The sequence below is a fragment of the Colossoma macropomum genome, unplaced genomic scaffold (assembly GCF_904425465.1).
Source record: "Colossoma macropomum unplaced genomic scaffold, Colossoma_macropomum, whole genome shotgun sequence".
Taxonomy (NCBI): Eukaryota; Metazoa; Chordata; class Actinopteri; order Characiformes; family Serrasalmidae; genus Colossoma; species Colossoma macropomum.
The window spans coordinates 17,173,258-17,195,271 of NW_023494805.1; the positions used below are offsets into that span (position 1 = coordinate 17,173,258).

The following is a 22,014-nucleotide window of genomic DNA, read 5'->3' on the forward strand; positions in this document are numbered from 1 at the left end:
CAGTGGCCTCTCCACTTAGGTCAATAGTTTTTTTGTCCACCATTTAAAAGTTGTGCAGAAAGTTTTTTTTACGAATGTGGAAAACGTGGTGCACTTTGACTACAGGCAGATGGTCTGCAGAATGGCGAGCTGCATTTGTGCTTAAAGATGTAAACACGAAGAAAATGACCCGTCACAAAGATAAAGCCCTTTTTCTTTCTTTCATTCAGTTTTTATTTACTGAACCGATAATCACATTAAGTCTTCATTCTGAACTGGTTTAGCAGCTAAATCACTACGTATCGCACTCGGATGTGACGTTTGTCTGAGTGTTCGGCCATTTTTTAAGTCTCGCGCTGTTCTCAGGGGTATCATAGCAACGCCGACAGCGCTTCTCATTGGCCGTGAGTCTCACTCTCTGTTTGGGTCCTGAACATACCGTGACAGACAGGCTTCTGTCTCATACAAACCGCCCTGTCCTTATAGTCTAAAATGTAATATTCCTCTAACATAGATTTGTGCTGTACTGATTCTCGTTAATACGGAACAAAGCCCCGTATCAGTTCAGTACAAAACATGTCATTTAGTTTCCAATTATGGGACGATTCCGTGGTTTACTCACGGTTGGCAACCCTGCACTGGGTCTGTAACTGTTATTTTTACATTCAAGTTCCAAACGCAAAAGTATTTTAGACAGATGTCGATTCGGCTGTCATTTTGAGTATTTTTTGTTGTCAGTCGGCTTGATTTTTTGTGCGTTTTTGGCGCAATATATTGGAGAGGACGTTTGCCATTTTTATTTTAAGGTGCGTTGTAAGACATGATTAGTACTTTCCAGTACTAGAAATGGCGGAATTTCCATTTAGTTTACTACGTAGGGAACAAGGTGGCGGTTTGCGACGCAGCCTCTGAGGGTGCTGTTGCTCTGGCAACAGCGTCAACACTACAGCTGCCCTCTACGTTGTCCTGTATAGCTAACTAAACGATCCAAATGATTAATGTCTGCGAATGAAATATAGATTAAAATATACTTTTACAGGTTATTTCAATGACATTACAGCTAGAAGTCATAAAGGTGAGTTTCTTTGACACTATCAGCCTTCGTCTACAGCCACTGGTTTTCGAAAACTCCAGCTATACGAGAGCATAACAACAGACATAACATCATAAACCTTAACAAGAACTAAAGTTAGCTCAACTAGCTAGCTAGCTAACATGAACGCAGTTATAGCCAAAAGTACAGTGAAAGACAAAATTGATCGTTATTAGTGAATTGACTGACCATTTTGTATTTCTAAAGCAAACAACACCTAAAAAATTCAAAGAATTCTTTATAGTTCAGTCCTTGAGATGGGGGTCATTCAGAGTGGTTTGATATGAAGTGATTCATTTTAGAGAAACAGACTCAGATTTCTTTACAGTGGTGGTGATAGAAACCAGGAGTCAACGTGTCTAAAACACAAATATAACCATTTCAAAACCACTAGTGAACCTACATGTGTCTTATATGTTTTTATATGCAATATTGGTTATGGTAAAATAGTCATTAATCTGAAAAAATACGTTTTTTCTTTGGGGACTGTTTGCCTTGTAGTGCCCTGCATGTACCCCTCTGCTATTAATAGATTAAAATAAATGGATTCAAAAACATTTTACATATCGTAAAACAATGTGTCAGACATCAGGCAGCATATATGTAACCACTTCATAAAATAACTTTTCGTGAGGGAGCTTTTAGAGGTCGATGTCTTGTTTCTAACATTGCCACTTTGGTTAATTCTGATTCTGTAAGTTTCTCTAGAACGAAGCATTTCACACCAAACCACTCTGACTGACTCTGTTTACATCTCAACCTTTGAATTATGTTGAATTTTCCCCTTTAAAGTGGTAATGCTGTAATACAAACACAAAATAATCGACAAATTCAGTGCATCACCTATCTCAGTGTGTCTGTCTGGCAAGTTTTATTTTTAACTGCTGTTTTATTTTGTTTCATTCATCTGTTTATGACAGGTGTGATGAGCGTACACGGCAGGGAGGTGAAGGTGTATGTCCGCACCAGACCTACAGCCTGCTTTGCCCAAGAACTCATTGAATACCTGCCAGATGAACAGGTAAACAAACACACATAAGGACCATCACTTTATCACTTAAGCTCATCATCATCACACCACATTACATTTATTTCCATGAGTTCAGTGACCGAACAGAAGGTTATGCAAAGTCATTCATTTTGTCTAACCTTTTTATCCAAAAGTTTATTTTTATTTCTCCGTCTCTGCGTCTCTCAGACGGTGAATGTGCGACACAGACGGGATACCAGGAAAGGGGTGGTGAACAATCAAATGAGCTCTTGGTCATTTCGGCTGAATGGCGTACTGCACAACGTGTCTCAGGAAGAGGTCTATCACAGTGTTGCCCACAGCGTGGTGCTCGGAGCTCTGGAGGGCTACAACGGTCAGTAATAGTCATGTAAGATGGTATGTAAAATGATCTGCATGACAGACATGAAAGACATGCACTACTCTTCAAAAGTTTCTGTCATATTATTTTTTTGATTTTTATATTCGGTAATAGCATATACAGTGCAGATTTAAATATTATAAGTTAGACAACACAAGTTATTTTTAGATTTTTTTTGTCAATATTTTTTAAGTATTTTGGGGGAAAAAACATTAAATGCTAAGTAATACGCAAATTATTTATTTATATTTTCTTGTCAAGTAATCTACTCTAGGGTTCAAAATTTTGGAGTCACTTACCATTAATAAATGTTGTTGTTCATGCAGTAGTAACTCATACAGTGTAGAGAAAATTATTATAAGCTAGATGGGATGTTGTGTTCAAAATTTCTGTACTTTTTTTTTTTTTGGGAACACCAAAAAGGTTTAAATGATAAGTGATATACTTTAATTATCTATTTATTGTACATTTTTTGGTAAGTTACCTGACTGATGTTTGATCGCCACTTTTCAAATATGAGGCATTCTTGTTATTTATTATATGAATAATATAAAATGTTTGCGTTGTACAGCTTTCTCAATCATTCATTCTGTAGAATATCTACAGCTCTGTTCATCATTCTGGACACATCGGACCTTTCTTTTTATTGCTTCCTACTAATGCTTTGAAACCTGCCAATGTAATGTCTCTTATTATTTCTGTCATGTCTCATCAGGTACAATTATGTGCTTTGGGCAGACCGGGGCAGGAAAGACATACACAATGACTGGTGCCACAGAGAGTTACAAACAAAGAGGCATCATCCCTCGTGCCATACAGGAGGTATTTGAGTGCTGCATCACACACTAAACCAGTTTCTCAGGCTCACTTCTGGAGATTTCATGCACTGCACATTTCTGTGTTTTCCTTGCACTTCATGACCTAATTTGGGTTTGTTAGAGAAGGGAGAACATGATAATTGGAGCTGCATGGATGCAGTATTTCATCATCTCTCTGTTTGAAATCTCTGTCTCTGGTCAGGTGTTTCGTGAGGTGGAGCAGCGTGTAGATCACACCTTTTCCATGCACCTCTCCTTTCTGGAGATTTACAACGAGACCTTGGTGGACCTGCTTGCTTCAATAAAAGGGGTCCGGGTAGCACAGGGTGGGGCTTTGGCTGTCGTGGAAGAGCCAGGGGGCGGGGTTTCAGTGAAGGGACTGTCTCTCCATTTGGTTCACAATGAAGAGGAGGCTCTCAATCTGCTTTTTGAGGTGAGGCAATGATGTAATAATCAATGTAACCACAGATGATTTCACTACATTATCTTCAGGCACCATCACAAATTTATATACTCAGAAAGTGTTAATATCCTGGCCCCACAGAGACATGGGTTACAGATTATTTCCAGTAGATCACTCATTCTGCGTTTGCTACAAATCACAAAAAGGTCTCAAAGTTCAAATTTTCTAGTAATTTAGTAATACTAATAGACTATAATACTCTGCAAGTAATAAACTGTAGTAGTTTATATGAGGTGTTCAGAAATTAGTCCAACTTGTGACAATGTGTAATGTTCCCCTCCATTATGAAACTATAGTGTATAGAAAAATATAGTTTGTCCTCCTGCCTGTGCACTGCTTGCTCTATTGTTCTGTATACAGATTAGCTTTCAATCCCATCTCTGTTGGTACAATATAGAATCATGATTCACACTTGGCTTCAAAAAAACCCCCAAAAAGTTGTTTTTCATTTATTAGTTTTTTTTTGTAATCTAAATGGCAAGTGGTCCACGATACACTACACTTTGATTCAGCCAGTTTGCTAGTCATTTCAGTATCTTTAGCTTCACGGGGAAAAACTGCATCACTCTCTGTCAAAGAATAGAGGGTTGTAAGAAAGTCTCTCAATTCAAATCTTAGGGACCCTCAAATAGGTCATCTCTCTGCTCTGTCCCTGCTCCTGACACACCTAAACCAATCGTTTACAATCAGTGAATATGTGGTTGCTGTGCTATGATAGAATAAAAATCTGCATCATCTATAGAGTGCCCTAAAACTGGACTGGGAAACGATGCTGTAGAACATGTATATGAAAATAAATTCAAAATCTGTGGATAGTGTACTGCTACACTGCAATAAGACTCAAATGATCCCATTCAAGGTATGGTGTACATAGCGCATACTGGTGCTGTCAGAACAAAACTTTAATTTTTAAATTTTTTTACATGATTTGAAAATGCCAGCTGCTTTACACTGCGTCAGAATTTCATGACGAATGAACTAAAAGTAATTATCCAAAATGATTTCTTATTACATAATTTTACAAGAATCTTATTGCATTAAATTTCTATTGCATTAAAATTTAAAAATGTTTTTTCTTTCTCATGTAAACTTACCTTTTTGGAAATATAAGGTTTTGTTCTAAGAGAGACGAGTCGTAGATCAGGTATGTCTTATACTGGCATTCATGTTTGAACAGGGTGAGATGAACAGAATAATTGGTGAGCATGCCCTCAGTAAGAACTCCTCCAGGTCACACTGCATTTTCACCATCCACATTGAGGTGAGACATTTGCAGACACTCACTCTTCCTCTGCACTGTGTCTATTATGCAATTTTAATGCTTAGACCAAGTGACAGGATCAAAGCTGGATGATATATGTAGCCTTCCAAGCAGTCTGTATAAAATAGATCAGTGTGTTGCTGTTGAACAAATGACTATAGATCTGTGTGTGTGTGTGTGTGTGTGTGTGTGTGTGTGTGTGTGTGTGTGTTGTGGCACAGTCTCGTTCTCGTACGCTGTCAAATGCATCGTATGTTACATCCAAACTTAATCTGGTGGACCTTGCAGGATCAGAAAGGCTGAGCAAAACTGGGGTGAGTTCATGTTTCACTGTACATTTGTCACTAGATTTCTAGTAGCTGCAGAGTATTTTACAACACATTAAAAAAAATTCCCTAGAAAAAAAATCAAAAAATCCTTGTGCAAAAATAAGTGCAAAGGCTTGGCCAAATGCTGACTCACTATAGTCATTAAGAGCTTCAATGAATTACGTGTCTTAGTAAATAATTCAATGCATTTTGAAATCTCAAATTTCACAATGATTAAATTTAACTTGCCTTTTTGGTACAGTTTATAATTATTTGAAAGAATGACATACATCAGCAATTTTTTTTGGTGTCCAAATCATAAAATGGATTTCGAGAGCAATTTAAAGGGCACTACAATCTCCGACCTCCTCATAGTTTCTAGTGAACGCCTGCAGTACATGATGAATTGATGCGTTTTTATACATGCATTACACGATGAATTGATGCATTTGTTCTCCTGCATTACACAATGAATTGAGGCATTTGTTCTCCTGTATTACACGATGCATTGATGCATTTGTACCGTTGCATTATATGACACATTGATGCCTTTTTACTCATGTATTACATTATGCATTGATGCATGTTTACGTCTGCATTACAGGATGCATGGATGCATTTTTACCTGCATTACAAAATACATTAATGAATGTTATGTCTTTGTCTCAGCTCTTGTTTCAGTGTGATTGACCTCCTGATGTCTCTCTTTTCAGTCGGAGGGTCAGGTGCAGAGAGAGGCCTTGTACATTAACAGATCTCTGTCCTTCCTGGAGCAGGCCATTATAGCCCTGGCCGACCGGCGCCGAGAGCATGTACCCTTCAGACAGAGCAAACTGACCCATGCCCTTAAAGATTCTCTTGGTCAGTCTGGTCCAATGCCAAAGCCCACCAAAATCACACATACTCTACTTTTAAAAATTTGTAATTATTTGTCATATTAATGGTCATTTTTTAATAATAACTGAATACAGAGTAATTTTAAATATTATAAACTAGTCACCAAAGGTATTTTAAGAAATTTTATTCACTATTTCAGGTATTCTGGAAACAACAGGAAGTTGTTTGGTGACAAATAATGTGCTGTAATTATCTATAATCTAGAATTTTTTAGCAAACTATCTGCCTTGAGATTTGATGAGCCATTTTGGATATTAATTTTATTAAAACTTAATTTTCAAAGCTATACACCTTTTGATCTGTTTATAGTTTTACACACACCTAAAATGTTTTTTTTAAAGCTTCCTAGTTATATGCTTCCTAATAATTATTTTAATTATTATTATTATCATATTTGTACATGTATCTGCAGCAAAATTGGTTTTGTAACTTTTGAATGGTTGTGTAAGCACTCTTTCAGAGCTAACACTCAATTTGCTGTCCTAGTGCAGGTGGAAACTGTAACACAGTGCTGGTGGCTAACATTTATGGTGAAGCAGCACAGATCGAGGAGACGGTGAGGGGGAATCTCTTAGCAAAGGCCGGGTGAATGCATGGCGTAGAGCAGCACTCAAAATATTTATTATATTTCTTTATCCAGCTCTGTTTTTTTCACTTCATCTTGCAGCTCTCTACCCTCCGCTTTGCCGCCAGGATGAAATGTGTGCGCACTGAACCGTCCATCAATGAGCACGTTGACCCTGCTGTATGACTCACGATTTACACTACATATTATAGAGATGTCATATCAAAATCTTGTAATGCCAGATTTTTTTGTTTTCTAATATTTTCCACCATGTAAAAATGCCATCTGTTTTTTTTTTACATAGTGTGAACATTTTATAATGCATCAGTAGAAATAGTTCAGAATTACTCTGAATAAATTCTCATTACATTAATATACCTCAGATTTTTTTCCTTCTCCTTTAAAGTTACTATTTTGGAGATACAAGGTTTTGTTATGACATCAACAAGAAACTGATCCTGGATTTCAGTTAATTGTTCACACACTGTAGTTCGTAATACATTATTACAGGAACATCTAAGAGAAAAGTAGATCATGCACAGTCTTGGACTAAATAGGAATTCCATTATAAATTCAATCATATATATCATAATAAACATTGTGTGTAATGTAGTCTGAGATTAGGTTAAACAATAACTTGATTATTTGACTCTCTTTGTTCAGCTCCAGATCCGAAGACTTCAAAAAGAAGTCCAACTTCTGAAGCAGGAGCTTTCCATTCGTGACACACTGGTTAGTGTTCAGATGTAGAAACACTCTGAGACACATCATTCTTTTCCTAAGTAATATTCTAATGTAGTCTCCTAAGTCTTATATCTTGGTCCAATTTAGTCCTAGTGCAATTTTTTAATAAAGAGACATTTGTTCTGAACAAACAGACAGGAACGCAATGAAATAGAAACCATGCCTTAACTGTACATTAAGTGTGCTTTAAAAATGTACTTTTCCCACAAAGGCTAATCGTGCGGGTGCGATGTATGAGACTCTGTCAGAGACGCAGGTAGCGGAGATTAACAACCAAGTTCAGAGATACCTGGCTGGCACATTGGATGAGATCACGGTCAGTATAATGGCTATTGTCCAAATATATTGTATGTATAGATATATCTGAACACTATGAATGGCTGTGTTTTTTTGAGATTACGATGCTCTGAACTGTTTCAGATTGTGAGCATTAGACAGATCCAGGAAGTGTTTGCCCAGTTTAAAAAAGCTGTGCAGTAAGTAAGAATACCTTTCTCCTACCCATTTACATAATAATGTCTTAAGAAACTACAGCATGTACTGCTAATCCTAACCCCTAACCCCTAACCCTAACCCTAACTCCGTAAACTCCAGACTATGTAGTAAGTACTGTAACTTATTTTGTAACTACTATGAAACTAATGTGCAAGCTATGTAGATATGAGAGGGAAGAACTAAAGTGTGGACTTGCCAATGGGCCTTAAAATTTAAGAGATTAAGAATAATTGTTATTGTTGTTGTTCATGTATAATAATTAATGGTAATTGTAAAATTACTAGAGCGTGTGTATGTGTTTATTGTGAACAGGGAACAGGAAAAGCGGATTAAGGAACACCTCAGTCAGGAATACTCTCTGGTGGAAAATACCCAGAGCACCCTGTCTTCTTCTGCTGCAAAAGAAAGCTTAGCACGTTGTATGGTTAGGGTCATCATCTACATTTGTGTTTACCATGTGGCTTTAGTTTGTCTTTGTCTTCATCATCATCCTCACTCTCAGACTGCTACACCTCTCTGGGTTTTTAGGGTCAGGAGCCTGCGGGAGCTGTTGGGGAGGTGGAGGGTGGATTTGGGCTCGGAGTGGCCGCACCCTCGCAGAGACACACTGGACCTCCATCACCCAGCAAAAGCAAAGGCAAGAAGGGCCAAGAGAGCAGCAGGTGATTTTAGCTCATCCCTCCCTCTATTCTCTCATCTAAGCACATTAGCATGATTTTAGGCTGTTCCTGAGCAACATTAATAAAAATGAAATGATACTTACTTTATTAAAAGCCCGTACTTTGCTCCACTTTGCTGGTGACACACCTAAAGCATACATGCATACATACATTTTACAAAACATCTGTACAGTAGGAAAAGATGAGATTCTTTTGATTATTATACACTCACCACTTTATAAGAAAACCCTACCTTGTAGCTCCACATTGCTGGTGTACAGTTATAGACTGTAGCTCATTTGTTGTGTTAGCCATCCTCTAGCCTTTCATCAGTGGTCATTTTCTGACCACAGAGTCGCTCTTGGCTGGATATTTTTGAGTGCTGAACCACTCTCAAACTAGCAGTAAACATACTACAATGTCACTGCTCTCCGGAGAGTGGTTCATCCTAAAGTGACCAACAGTGGCCCTGTGGTCAAAAATTAACCACTGATGAAGAAGGCTAGAGAGTGGCTGATAAACCGTGCATGGCAACAATATTGGCTGTGGCTTTCATTTCTAAGTTTTAAGGGTGTTACAGTGCTTTGTGATATTATGATAAACAATGTGCCTTGTGGTGTATGAGCATTCTATTAATTGGCATTGAATGAAAGTGCATTGTTTGAGCATTAAAGTGAAAAACCACCACAAATCAACTTGTCATAAACCAACATGTTCATTAGTTAGCTGTGCAATAACATACACAGTCATCATTTTTCTTCATTTGAATTTTGTCCAAAATATCATGAGGACACCAAATTGTGAACCCAGTATCAAGAATCAAATTGAGTGTGATGTTACGCCCCTGTGGTTTATGTTTTGGACTCCTGAGCTATTTGAAGAATACAGTATGTTCACCCACTGCTCTTTCATCATGACAGAAAGGATGGTGCAGGAACCTCAGGTCCAGCAGTGGGCGCTGCTGTGATGCAGAGAGAGACAGAGGCCCTTACGCCTACTGTTGAGCCTGAGGGCCCAGAGGCCCCACACATGGCCAGAGAAGGAGCCAAGAAGAAAAGCGAGTATGAACTCTTTCTACATTTACCTACTGGTGAAAGTATCTGCACTTGTACTTTTTGGCTGTTTTGATTATTGACTGTTATTACTGTTTTGAAATCAGAGAAATAAAGAATGGTCTTTGACTTTTGCACAATACTGTACATGGTAAATACATCATATGTAGGCATCTTTGTCCAGTTTTAATTCTCCTCTTTCCTTTTGGCAGCACTCCTCCGTCTAAGATGGAGGCGTTTGAGGACTTCAAGATGGAGCGGGGCAGCGAGATCAACCGCATCCTGAAGGAGAACAAAGCTGTGCTGCTGGAGCGCCTGGGCCAACTGCACAAACTCACACAGGCCATTAATTCCATCAAACGGGACATTGACCGCATGAGCTCTGAACTCCGGCTGCGTAGAGAACAAAGACAGAGTCAAGGTCAGTGTTAGCGCATGTAACCACATGTACTTCCAGAGTTCTTGAGGTCAGTCTGTGGTAGTAGGACCTGTTTATATTAAAAGCCAGCTCAGCCACTCTTGCAAGGGGGTTATTTACAACATGGCCCATCTTGTAGTACTGAACCTACAGTATGAGTAATTACGGACTTGCTTACCTCAAAACTGCTAAATTCAACTGACAAGGCAACACCACACTAGCTGGTGACCCCTGAGATAAAGCCAAGACATCACCCCAGTTTAGACATGACCACAGTCTAGACAGCAGCTCATCTGTGAATGAAATTTTCTCCCGTCCCTGTATACTCAAGACTTCAGTGAACAGCCATCTGTTTGCCTGTCTGCTCCTCAGGGCAGTTTCTGAGTGCGGACGGTGAGCCTGTGCTGGAGGAGGCTGAGTTATCTCTGATCATGAGCCTCAGAGAGATGAAGGATCAATACAGACAGACCTATGAAGAGCTGCTCAGCACCAAAGCTGAAGTGCGCTACTGTCAGCATCTGGTGGACCAATGTCGCACACGCCTGCTTACTGGTAAGTTCCTGAAGCTTTAGCATCTGAAAGTTAAAGGTAAAAAATATAAAAACAAGACTACATTGCATAGCTAAAATCAGTAGTAGCAGTCATCCTTAACCTGAATGTTGTTCATTTTTTTATAGATAACAGTATGCTATCTATACAAATGAGTGGTGGGCTATACCACCTCTATACCTAAAGAGTAGCTTTAGTAACTGCAGACACAAAAGAGTTTTAACAATAGTTTGGGAAACAAAAAGATCAAATGATTATATAGACAAAACCCGCTCTTAAGAAACTTTGATAAGGGGTAAAATATACCCACAGTATTCGGAATTACCAGTTTAAAACATTGTTTTAGTACAGAGAATTGTTTTAGTTACATTTTTTTCCTTTGAAATTAAAAATAATATGACATGGCGAGTGCTTACATTGTCGAAAATGACGCATGAAAAGCTCTCAGCAACAACGGCTATGTTCGTGCTAAAAATAGCGCGCTTTTCACAGGCGTTAAACAGCTCACACTCAGTATTTACTGTCAGCCTTAGTAAATCAGAATAGCTGCTTCCTTATAATATTCTCCCAGGTAATGTCATTTTCACCAGTGTTTTTCAGTGATTTTAGGCTCATCTGACTGTTATGAATATGAAGTTAATGGCAATGCTAATGACACAGATGGTTAGGGTGAAACAAATAACGGCTAAATAAACGTCTCGCCGTGGACTCTTTTCTGAAGTAAAAGCAGTGTGCAAATCGAGTAGCCATTCTCATCTCCGTCATTTAGACTGAAATATCTTATTCTGTGCAAATTTGTCATAAACATTACAGACATCCTGTGGTAAACTGGCTTTACCCCACCTCACCATGTAAAGCTAATCCTGTCCGAATAGGCTATAGTATAAAAAAGTTACTTCTATTATACAGAAACAGTCTTCAAGGTGAATCTTGAGAAATATCTGTCTGGTTGCTGTCAGAATTCACAGATGAAGGTGTTAAGGGAATACAAGAAGATGACTGATAGCTCAATGTACTTAAAACTGTTTAACTACATAAAATATCCATGTTATATTTCACTCTGCATTAGGTTGTGCAATGCTTTCTCCTACTCATTGATTGACATAGTGTTTGGTATTTGTGGCAGAGTTTGAGAGCTGGTACAATGAGTCTTTCCTGCTGCCGGACGAGGTACAGGCCATCTTTAGGGAAGGTGGACCCATCAGGCCAGGCTTGATACCTCTGGACAAAGCTTTGCCTCTGGTTAGTAACACTGCAACACATCTGTCTAATAACCTAATAGAAATGTAATGTTGGCTGAAACTCTTTAGTTCTTTTCATAGTGACTGGGCAGTACATATTTCACAAATATTATTGCAAAATGAAACTGATGTCAGACGTAAATATAATCAAATCAGTACACTGCATTGCACTGTATAGCATTGCTCTGATTTCTCCAGCATTAGGAGGTAGAGGGAAAAAACCCTGCCGCTCTGCCCTTTATAAAATGGAAAGGCTGATTCTCAGCAGACCTAGACCTACTAAGGTTTAATTAATAATGAAGAGACATTTGTAAATTTAAAGAAATTTCAGTGAAGAGACCCATTTTAGATAGGCGACTGGGCGAGTTAATCAACAGTTGTATGCAAAAGTTTGGGCACCGCTGGCCAAAACACGTTTTGCTGACTTTTGAAGTGAAAAGAAGTAAACACAACCTCTGCAGCAAAATATTTTTTCTGTGAATATTAATGCAAGCAAGCAAGCAAAGCAAAGTTTATTTATATAGCGCTTTTTACAACAGGTGTTGTCACAAAGCAGCTTTACTAAAACAAAAAAAATCAGCATTACGAAAAGAAATCCGGGTCCAAACCCCCATGAGCAAGTCAGTGGTGACAGTGGCAAGGAAAAACTCCCTAAGAGACAGGAAGAAACCTTGAGAGGAACCAAGACTCAGAAGGGGAACCCATCCTCCTTTGGTCGACACCGGATAGTAAACATTGTTAGTACAAAATGGGGAAAACAGGTGGAGCAAATTATTAATTTGATTAGTTTAGTTGATGCAGCATCAGTGGGGTCAGGATGTGAGGGTGAGGTTTGCACGGCGTTGTACAGCATGAAGCTCAGTGGTGGTCAAGCCGGTCTAGAGGGCTGGCAGCAGTGGCACCCAATCAAGGCAGCAGCATCAGACGCACAGGATGGGCAGCTGTTCAACTCGGCAAAGAAAAGAAAGAAAGGAAAAAAACACAGTGTCAGTTCTGTAATGGGTGACTGATCACAGATTAAAGTGTTAGCAGAGCAGCAGAGACTCTGGCAGGTATAGAACTGACAGTGAAAACTAATTACCAAAGGCTTGACTATACAAGTAAGTTTTTAGCCTAGACCTAAAGACTGAGGCTGTGTCTGAGTCCCGAACATTAACAGGAAGATTATTCCAAAGCTGGGGGGCTTTGTATGAGAAGGCTCTCCCCCCTGACGTAAGTTTATTAATTCTAGGTACTAATACTAAGCCAGCACCTTGTGATCTAAGTAGGCGTGATGGTTCATAATGGGAGAGAAGTTCACTCAGGTACTGAGGGGCGAGTCCGTTTAGTGCTTTGTAAGTCAGTAAGAGAATTTTATAATCAATCCGAAATTTAACTGGTAACCAATGTAGGTTTGATAAAACTGGGCTGATATGGTCAAACTTTCTGGTTCTAGTAAGGACTCTGGCTGCAGCGTTCTGGACCAACTGAAGCTTGTTAAGGCTTTTGCTCGGACATCCAGCCAGCAGGGCATTACAGTAATCTAGCCTTGTAGTAATAAATGCATGAACTAACTTTTCTGCATCCTGTAGAGATAATGCATTTCTCAATTTAGCAATATTGCGAAGATGCAGGAAGGCTGTTCTAGTAATATTAGTTATATGTGTGTTGAAGGACAGATCAGGGTCTATAATGACACCAAGGCTTTTTACAGATGAGCTTGATGCAACTGAGAAATTGTTAAGTTTAAGTGTAAAATTAGACAGTTTGTTTCTAGCTGCTTTTGGCCCAAGAATTAAGTCTCTCCCATTATTACTCAACATCCAGTCTTTTATACAGTCCTCAATCTTGCCAAGTTTAATTTTATCATCCGGTTCACTTGCTAAATATAACTGAGTGTCATCGGCATAACAGTGGAAATTTATGCCGTGTTTACTGATAATGGTGCCCAGTGGTAGCATATATAGTGTGAATAATACAGGTCCTAAAACAGAGCCTTGTGGAACACCATACTTTACTTTTGCGAGGGCAGATGATTCACCGTTTAAATTAACAAACTGATAGCGATCAGTGAGGTAGGACATGAACCAGGAAATAGCTATTCCTGTTACTCCTACAAGGTTTTCTAGTCTATCTAATAAGATAGCGTGGTCTATTGTGTCAAATGCTGCACTAAGATCGAGGAGGACTAACAAGGACACTTTTTCTTGGTCAGAGAATAATAGTAGATCATTTACAATTTTTACTAGTGCTGTCTCTGTATTATGATGTGGCCTAAAGCCAGATTGAAATTTTTCGTGTATTTGATTCCTGTGCAAATAGGAGCATAATTGTTTTGCTACAACTTTTTCCAAGATCTTAGATATAAAGGGGAGATTGGAGATGGGTCTATAATTTGATGGTTCGCAGGGATCGAGGTTAGCTTTCTTAATTAGTGGTCTAATTACTGCTAGTTCAAGAGATTTTGGGATGTATCCAAGGCTAAGAGAGGAGTTTATTATTAAGAGAATAGGCTTGGTTATTTCTGGCAGAATTTCCTTGAGTAAACCTGTAGGAATCGGATCTAACATACAGGTAGATGATTTTGCGGAAGAAACGATTTTAACTATATCATTTTCTTGAAGTAAGGTAAACGATTCCAGCCTCTCTGCAGGGATCATAATATTCTCAGGATTGAGGCTGGCATTATGGGGAAGCAGGTTTGTAGATTTTAACGGTGCATTCTGAATTTTCTGCCTAATTTTTTCAATACATACATACATATACATCATCTAAACCGCTTATCCTTCTGGGTCGCGGTGCGGTGCTGGAGCCTATCCCAGCTGTCATTGGGCGGAAGGCAGGATACACCCTGGACAGGTCGCCAGTCCATCGCAGGGCAATTTTTTCAATTTTATCACTAAAGAAGTTCTTAAAATCATTGCTGCTATAGGCTAATGGTATCTGGGGTTCACTAACTGTTTTGTTCTCTGTTATTTTAGAGATTGTGCTGAAAAGTAATTTAGGATTATTTTTATTGTTTTCTATAAAGAGGAGAGATAGGCTTTGCGTGCTGTAGCAAGTGCTCTTCTATAGTCTATAAGGCTCTCCTTCCAGCCAGACTGGAACACTTCTAGCTTAGTCAGGTGCCATTTTCACTCTAGTTGTCTGGCGGTCTGTTTTAAAGCCTGAGTGTGATCATTATACCAAGGGGTGAGTTTTTTCTGCCTTACTATTTTACTTTTTAATGGAGCCACACTATCTAGAGTAGATCGAAAACTATCCTCTAAGAGCTTGGTCATAATATCTAACTCGGTAGGATCAGATGGACAGCTGACAGAAGCTGATAATTGTGGAAGGTTTCTAATAAAGCTACCAGCCGTGGAGGAAGTTATTGTCCGCTTAACATGATAACCTGGTGATGAACGCACATTACCACTAAAGTGAATTTCGTAAGAGATTAAGTAATGGTCAGAGACTGCTGTGCTCTGGGGGAGAATGGCTAAGTTATCTATGTCTACACCAAAGGTCAGTATTAAGTCTAGAGTGTGGTTGTGGTAGTGTGTGGGCCCTTTTATGATTTGGGTGAAACCTATGGAGTCTATGATAGATATAAATGCCTTACTTAGTGCATCTTGAGGATTGTCAAAGTGGATATTAAAATCTCTGACAACTATTATTTTATTTGAAAGTGTCATTAGACTTGATAGAAACTCGATAGAATAGAATTCGGCCCTGGCAGCCTGTAAATTGTAATTAGTGAAAAGGAATTTTTATTTGTTCCTTGATCACTTATATTAAGAAAAAGAACTTCAAAAGAAGAGAATTTGTATCCTACTTTCTGCCTCACGCCTAAGGCTTTAGTATGGATGATTGCTATACCTCCACCTCGGCCGCTTAAACGAGGGCTATGTGCATAGTTGTAGCCTGGGGGTGTGGCTTCGTTTAGACTGAATGCACAGTTCTTTTATATTTGTTTACCTGAAAAAGTAGCAAAAAATAAAATGGTAATTGTGACACGTGCAAAAGTTTAGACAACCTACTAAGTCAGTACTTAGTAACACCACCTTTTAGCAGATAATCACAGCTTGCATTTCTAAAAAAAAAATATTCTGACTTTTTTTTAACCTTTAATCAGGCAGGCCATTGATAACAAATTCCTATTTACAATATCGACCTGGCAAGTGCTTTTTGTCTCCAGCTAGGAGCCTTTCTATTCTTGATTTAGCAATTTTCATCTACTCTTCCTTGTGCAACTTTTACAACTTCTAGTTTTTGCAATATTCTTGGATCGTTTTGCATGGACAGCATGTTTAAAATCTACCTAGTGGTGTTCAAGTCAGGGGGCTGTAAGGGCCAGTCCTGATGCTTTAGCTTGTGTTTCTTGAAGTAGTTCATGGTGGATTTTGTGGTATGTTTTTGGACCATTGTCCTGTTGTAGAGGCCAAACTCTATTTAACTTCAGTTTTGACTGTCACAATTGCTGCCAGAATTTACTGATATGTAGTGGAATCCATTCTTTCATCTACCCTTGCAATATTTGCTGTGCCACTGGCTGCCACACAAATCCAAGTCTTAATTTATCCATTCCATGCTTAACAATTCATGCTTTTTAATAAATGCTGTTCCTTTTTTTCCTCAAACATACCTTTGGTGACTGTTTTCAATTCATCAGTCCACAGTACTTATTTTTAAAGTGCCTCTGGCTTATCTAGTTGTTGTTTTTCATACTTCAGCTGTTGACTTTTGTGATGAGGTTGCAGATAACGTTTCCTTCTGATGACTCTTCCATGGATATCATATTTGTGGAAGCAGCCCTGCACAGTAGAACGGTGCACCACCACTTCTGCTTGTCCTTTGTTGTCGTATGGAGGGTTTTGCTTTGCCTTTCTGGCCAACATACAAGCAGTTCTGTCTGAGAGTATTCTTGGTCTTTCAGATTTTGCCTTAACTTCACAGCTGAGCTGAAAGTGCTTTGATGTCATTTTGTAGCCTTTTCCTGTAGACATCAATTAGCTTCCTGTTCAGATCCTCAGCCAACTACTTAGAGGAGACCAAAAGGTAACTTTACAGGAGAAGGTCAAATTTGCTTTAGGTTAAGATTATACTTGTGCACATTTGTGCTGCTGCTTCTCACTGGATTTTACTCTGCGTTTATGTCTTTTATTTTTGGTCGCTCTTTTTGATCTTTCTGGGTGTTTTTTACACAGTTGTGCTTCATTTGGCTGTGCACTAGTAAAACAATTGAGCTGTGAGGCCCTCTACCTGAATTCCTCCACCTCTTGGCTGTAACTCTGCTGGGTGAGTTACTTTTATCTTGTAGGTCTGGTTGCTCTGCTACCTTGTAGTGTTTCCCTAGTGTTCTGCTCACTGGTTTGGTGTCTGGTTAAGTGGGTTCGCTAACATGGCTCGGTGTTTAGCCTTTGCCTTGCTGCACTACTGGTTCTTTAGTTAGTTTGGCCTCTCATGTTTGTTAACAAATATTGACTGGCTATGGTCTCAACTGATTACCTGGCGTGTCTTTTTTCCTTCATCTGTGCCGCTCTAACGATGGTTGTCTGTCGATCAAAACCAGATTATGGTGTGTTACTGTACGCCAGGACGACTGCGTAGCTTTTGCTCCTGTTATCGTTTGGGCGCTTCTATGTATACATTGTGTCAGACACTTGGTATCTCTGGTCATCCCCATTACATTCACCCTTCATGTACATGTTGCTGTAGCATTCGTTTGTCAGAGTTGGTGATTCCTGTCATCTGAGTGAACTACTTACTGTGGCCAGTTCTGTGTGTCCTGCCATGATTGTAAGTTCAGACTTCAGAACTTTAATGTCCATGTTGACTCCCATGTCAAAGGAGTTTATGTCTGTCCTAAATTGTTTTGGTTTGTCCCTGCATGTTGATTTCCCCACACATTCTCATGGACACAGACTGGACATAATTGGCTTGTTTGATTTACACATTAAGTGCAAATCCAGTAACAGAGGTAAAGGTTCTTATCATAAACTAATTGAAGCTACTGCAATATCCCCACTTCTCTGCCTCACACAAAGGCTTCTTTTTCTTTTTGCAACATTAAGGCTGTTTGTCCTCTAACTTTCTCTGCTTTTTCATTGTTCTCCCCTCTCCTCTGTACTGATGAAATTCTGTTTGTCTGTAACAGTTCTTTATCTATTACAAACCCCATTTCTTGAAAAGTTGGGACAGTTTGTAAAATGCAATAAAAACAAGGATCTGTTCATTTTTAATTCTCTTGAACAATTCTCTTTTATTAAATAAGTACAAAGAAAAGATTTCCAGTGTTTTCACTGAACAGCTTAATTGACTTTTGTAAATGTAATCAAATTTAGCATATGAAAGCTGTGACATGCTCAAAAAGTTTTGGAGGGAGGCATGTTTACTACTGTGCTACATCACCTTTCTTTTTAATTACATTTTTTAATTGTGTGGAAACTGAAGTTACTACTTGTTGCAGTTTTACAAGTGGAACTTTTGCCCATTCTTGCTTGGTACAGGACTTGAGCTGCTCAACAGTCTGCGGTCACTGTTGTCGGATTCTCCCCTTCATGATGCGCCATACAATTTTTAATGGGAGACAGATCTTGACTGCAGGCAGGTCAGTCAAGCATACGTTCTCTGTGTCTATGAAGCCACACCATTCTAGCATGTGCAGAATGGGGCCTGGCATTGTCTTGCTGAAATAACCTTGGACTTTCTGAGAAAAGACGTCATCTTAAAGGCAGCATATGTCGCTCTAAAATATGCCTCTGCATCATTGGCACCTTCACACACATGCAATCACTATACAATAATATTTCACAATATTACGTACAGTTAGATGGTGAAAGATCTAAATTCTTCGCAGTCTTGTGTGGAGAAATGTTCTTCTTGAACTGTTTGACAATTCTCTCACAAAGTTTGGCACAAAGTGGTGAGCCAAGCCCTTTGCTTGCAAAGTCTTTGATGGATGCTCCTTTTCTACCCAATCATGATACTCTCACCTGTTACCTGTTTCAAAACAGTGTAATTTAAATATTCTGTAAACGTTTCACACTTATTTTGCCCCATCCCAACTTTTTTTTTGAGTATGTTGCAGGCATCAAATTCAAACTTTGTTTATATTTATAATACAATCAATTTGGTCAAGTCAAAACATTAAAAGTTTTTTTTTTGTACTTTTGTCTGTTAAATAAGGTTAAAAATTTTTTTACATAAAATGTTCCAACTTTTCTGGAAATGGGGTTTGTAGATCAGACTGCTCCATTAAAGATTAGATGGTTCTCTCCGGTTGTTCCTGCCACTGGTTAACTCCCAAGGTTTGTGCATTAAAAGCTGCCAGTTGGCTAGCAGTAGCCTCTCAGCTACAACTTTATCGAGCTGATAATCTTTTTGATATGTTTCAGTCTGGCTTTTGCACTCAGCACAGTACTGAGACGGCAATGTTAGGTGTTTTCAGTCATGTTCTTACAGCTAGTGATTCTGCTACCCAGTGATGGACAGTAACTAACTGAATGTAATTCGTTACTGTATTTAAGTACTTTTTTTGTGTATCTGTACTTTACTGAAGTATTTCCATTTTGGGTGACTTTTTACTTTCACTCCACTACATTTCAAAGTCAAATATCTTACACTCCACTACATTATGTAAAATGTTGTTCCTTTTGGCTTGTGTGTGTATAAAAACGTAACATGTCAAAACGAAAGGAGCACGAAGCAAGAACACCAATCAGGGTACAGCGCACACTTTGTTTCGAGCTTGTTTTGACCTGTTGGACATACATACCCAGTGCAAGCATACGGTTCAACGTCAGCGCTGCAGCATCAAATTTTGGGAGAGTCTATTCCTTCATAAATGATGGAACTAACAACTGTGTGTAAATAGACCACAATATAGAAATATGTACACATATGCAGTTGTGACTGACGTGTCTTTTTTCTGAAAATTATACAAACACTAGTTCATGTTATAGTAAATTTGTTTTGGCTAGTTTATGTTCATGAACAGATACTTACGATGCACTACAGTAAAGGAAAACTCATTTGTGAACCTGTTTAAAAGCAAGTTTTTATTAAACAAACTTGTAACTAAGTTGCAAATGAGTCTTAAACAAACTTATTTGCAAAAAGTTATTTCAGAGCCACTTGGTTCTACCTAATGGAAATTGTTTGCCTTCAGTGTTTTGTGCTCATGATAATTTTAATACACATCAGACTAATTAATGACATTCTATTAAGAAGATTGGTTTACCAAGAGTGACACTAAAGTGTTTTCACCTAAGTGAAGCAAGAGTCTTACAAAAATTATAAACAGGACATTTAAGTCCATTAATTAATCTTTCAGTACTTTTACTTTCGATACTTAAGTACATTTGAAAGCAAATACCTTTGTACTTTTACTCAAGTGAAGGTCTAAAGGGAGTTTCTACTTTTACTGGAGTAATATTTTGCCTTGGGTATCTCTACTTTAACTCAAGTACATGATTTGTGTACTTCATCCACCACTGCTGCTACCCCAAGTAGTCTTTTTTCTTTTAGATTTAAGCACTGCTTTCAGTACTATAAATCAACTATTATTCTCCTATCTCATCTTTCAGCTATTGGTATTACTAATCCAGCTAACTGCTTTAAGTCATAGGTATCATCTTGTTGTTGTACTCTATCATCGATCTGTTGCTCTGGTTACCCATTTCTTCACACATCCACTTTAAGGTCCTTCTCTTGAAAGCCCTAAATGGTCTACCACCTCCTTCTCTTCTATACTCCTGCTGGTCCTCTGATGTGGGCCCCTTGGCAGTCCCTGCCTTTAAATGTTCCACTGTTGGGGGCAGATCATTTGTTGTTTTGGCCCCTAAACTATAGAATTCTCTTCCTCTATCTCTCCACGACTGCTTCACCCTGTCCTCCAACAAAGTCCACCAAACTTTAATTATTTTTCTCTTTTTTATGTCTTCCTTATTGTAAAGAGTCCTTGGGTATGTGAAAGATAAAATTAAGAGAAATTAGACTTGCCTAACCAGTCCTAACACAACAATCAAGGCATAATGAGTTAACTTTTAAGACTTTACAACTGAAAGGCTGTCCAAAGTTTCACACATGCCACAATTAACATTTTTTCTCCAGTGATTTTTAAAATGGTTTGCTGCAGAGGTTGTGCTTACTTCTTTGCACTTCAAAAAAGGTTACCATTTTAGAGATGAGGTTTCTGCAATACAATACACAGCCTGAGTCTGTTCTAGCTGAAAATAACAGTATGGTATTAATGTACAGGAAGCTGATGAACAGGAGCAGTTTGAGCGTCTTCGTACAGAGCTGCTTGCAGAGAGTCCCAGTGCTGTGTCCTTTTACAATGCACACAACAGGACTTTACTGAGGGTGAGAGAGACAAGCACATACACACAGGGGTGCATAAACAGTTATAGCTAGTTGAAAGAATTTGTATTTTTAGCTCACTGAACTGCATGGAAAAAATAATTTACAGGACATTCTTCACCTCTGGTTCAAAATAGCTTGAAAAGTACAGTTTATTGTGTTGATGAAGCAACATATAACAGTAGACTAAAAGAGTCCTGATAGTTTGAGCTGCAGGAAAGCAGTGACATACTGAGCTGTGTGTGTGTTTACCTTTGCAGAGAGGCAGCAGGCCAGTTCCTCACAGTCCTGATTCCAGGAGGAACATGGGAGCTGGAACAAACAAGTCCAAACTGCCTGCCATCGTCTCCGTCACCTAAACAATATTACGTACTCCCTTGTGCAAATAACTTACCTCCTTGGCTACACAAACATCTGCAATGATTATCAATGTGAAAATGAGTTTTGTAACATTCAACTACACATATAAGAGGCATGCTTATCTCTGAAATTCACATTTCGACTTAATTCAGGTAGTAGAATTTGAAGGTTCTTGGTGGTGAACAAGGTTTTACACTACTGTACCTCATTAAAGCTCTGCACAATCATGGAAACGGCCACTTTTATGTTTTTTTATGGATAGTGGCAAATCTTTATATTAAATATATTTAATATATATATATATATACTCGATCTGCCACTAGTAGCCTCCAGAGTACAAAAAAGTACAAATTAACCAAGTATTTTCCACCCCAGTAGCTTCAGAACTTACAAAGTTAGGACCTCTTACATTCTCCAC

General features: G+C 38.7%; 1 protein-coding gene across 2 annotated transcripts; it reads left to right on the plus strand.

Annotated features, from left to right (window-relative positions):
* The first annotated feature begins 864 nt into the window (after positions 1 to 864).
* On the plus strand, positions 865 to 21,766 carry kif9 (kinesin family member 9). 2 transcript variants are annotated; one of them, XM_036597488.1, is made up of 21 exons: positions 866 to 1,054; positions 1,993 to 2,093; positions 2,271 to 2,436; positions 3,158 to 3,264; positions 3,463 to 3,693; positions 4,901 to 4,984; positions 5,206 to 5,298; positions 6,006 to 6,153; positions 6,681 to 6,745; positions 6,857 to 6,934; positions 7,418 to 7,486; positions 7,710 to 7,814; positions 7,919 to 7,974; positions 8,306 to 8,417; positions 8,522 to 8,655; positions 9,573 to 9,713; positions 9,917 to 10,125; positions 10,495 to 10,674; positions 11,798 to 11,913; positions 21,135 to 21,239; positions 21,497 to 21,766. In XM_036597488.1, exons 1-21 carry the CDS (start codon positions 988 to 990, stop codon positions 21,593 to 21,595), a joined length of 2,466 nt encoding a protein of 821 aa, XP_036453381.1. In that variant the 5' UTR covers positions 866 to 987; the 3' UTR covers positions 21,596 to 21,766. The 2 variants fall into 2 exon arrangements, with proteins under 2 accessions (XP_036453382.1, XP_036453381.1); XM_036597489.1 differs by lacking the exon at positions 21,135 to 21,239 and having other exon boundaries at positions 865 to 1,054.
* The last annotated feature ends 248 nt before the right edge of the window (positions 21,767 to 22,014 follow it).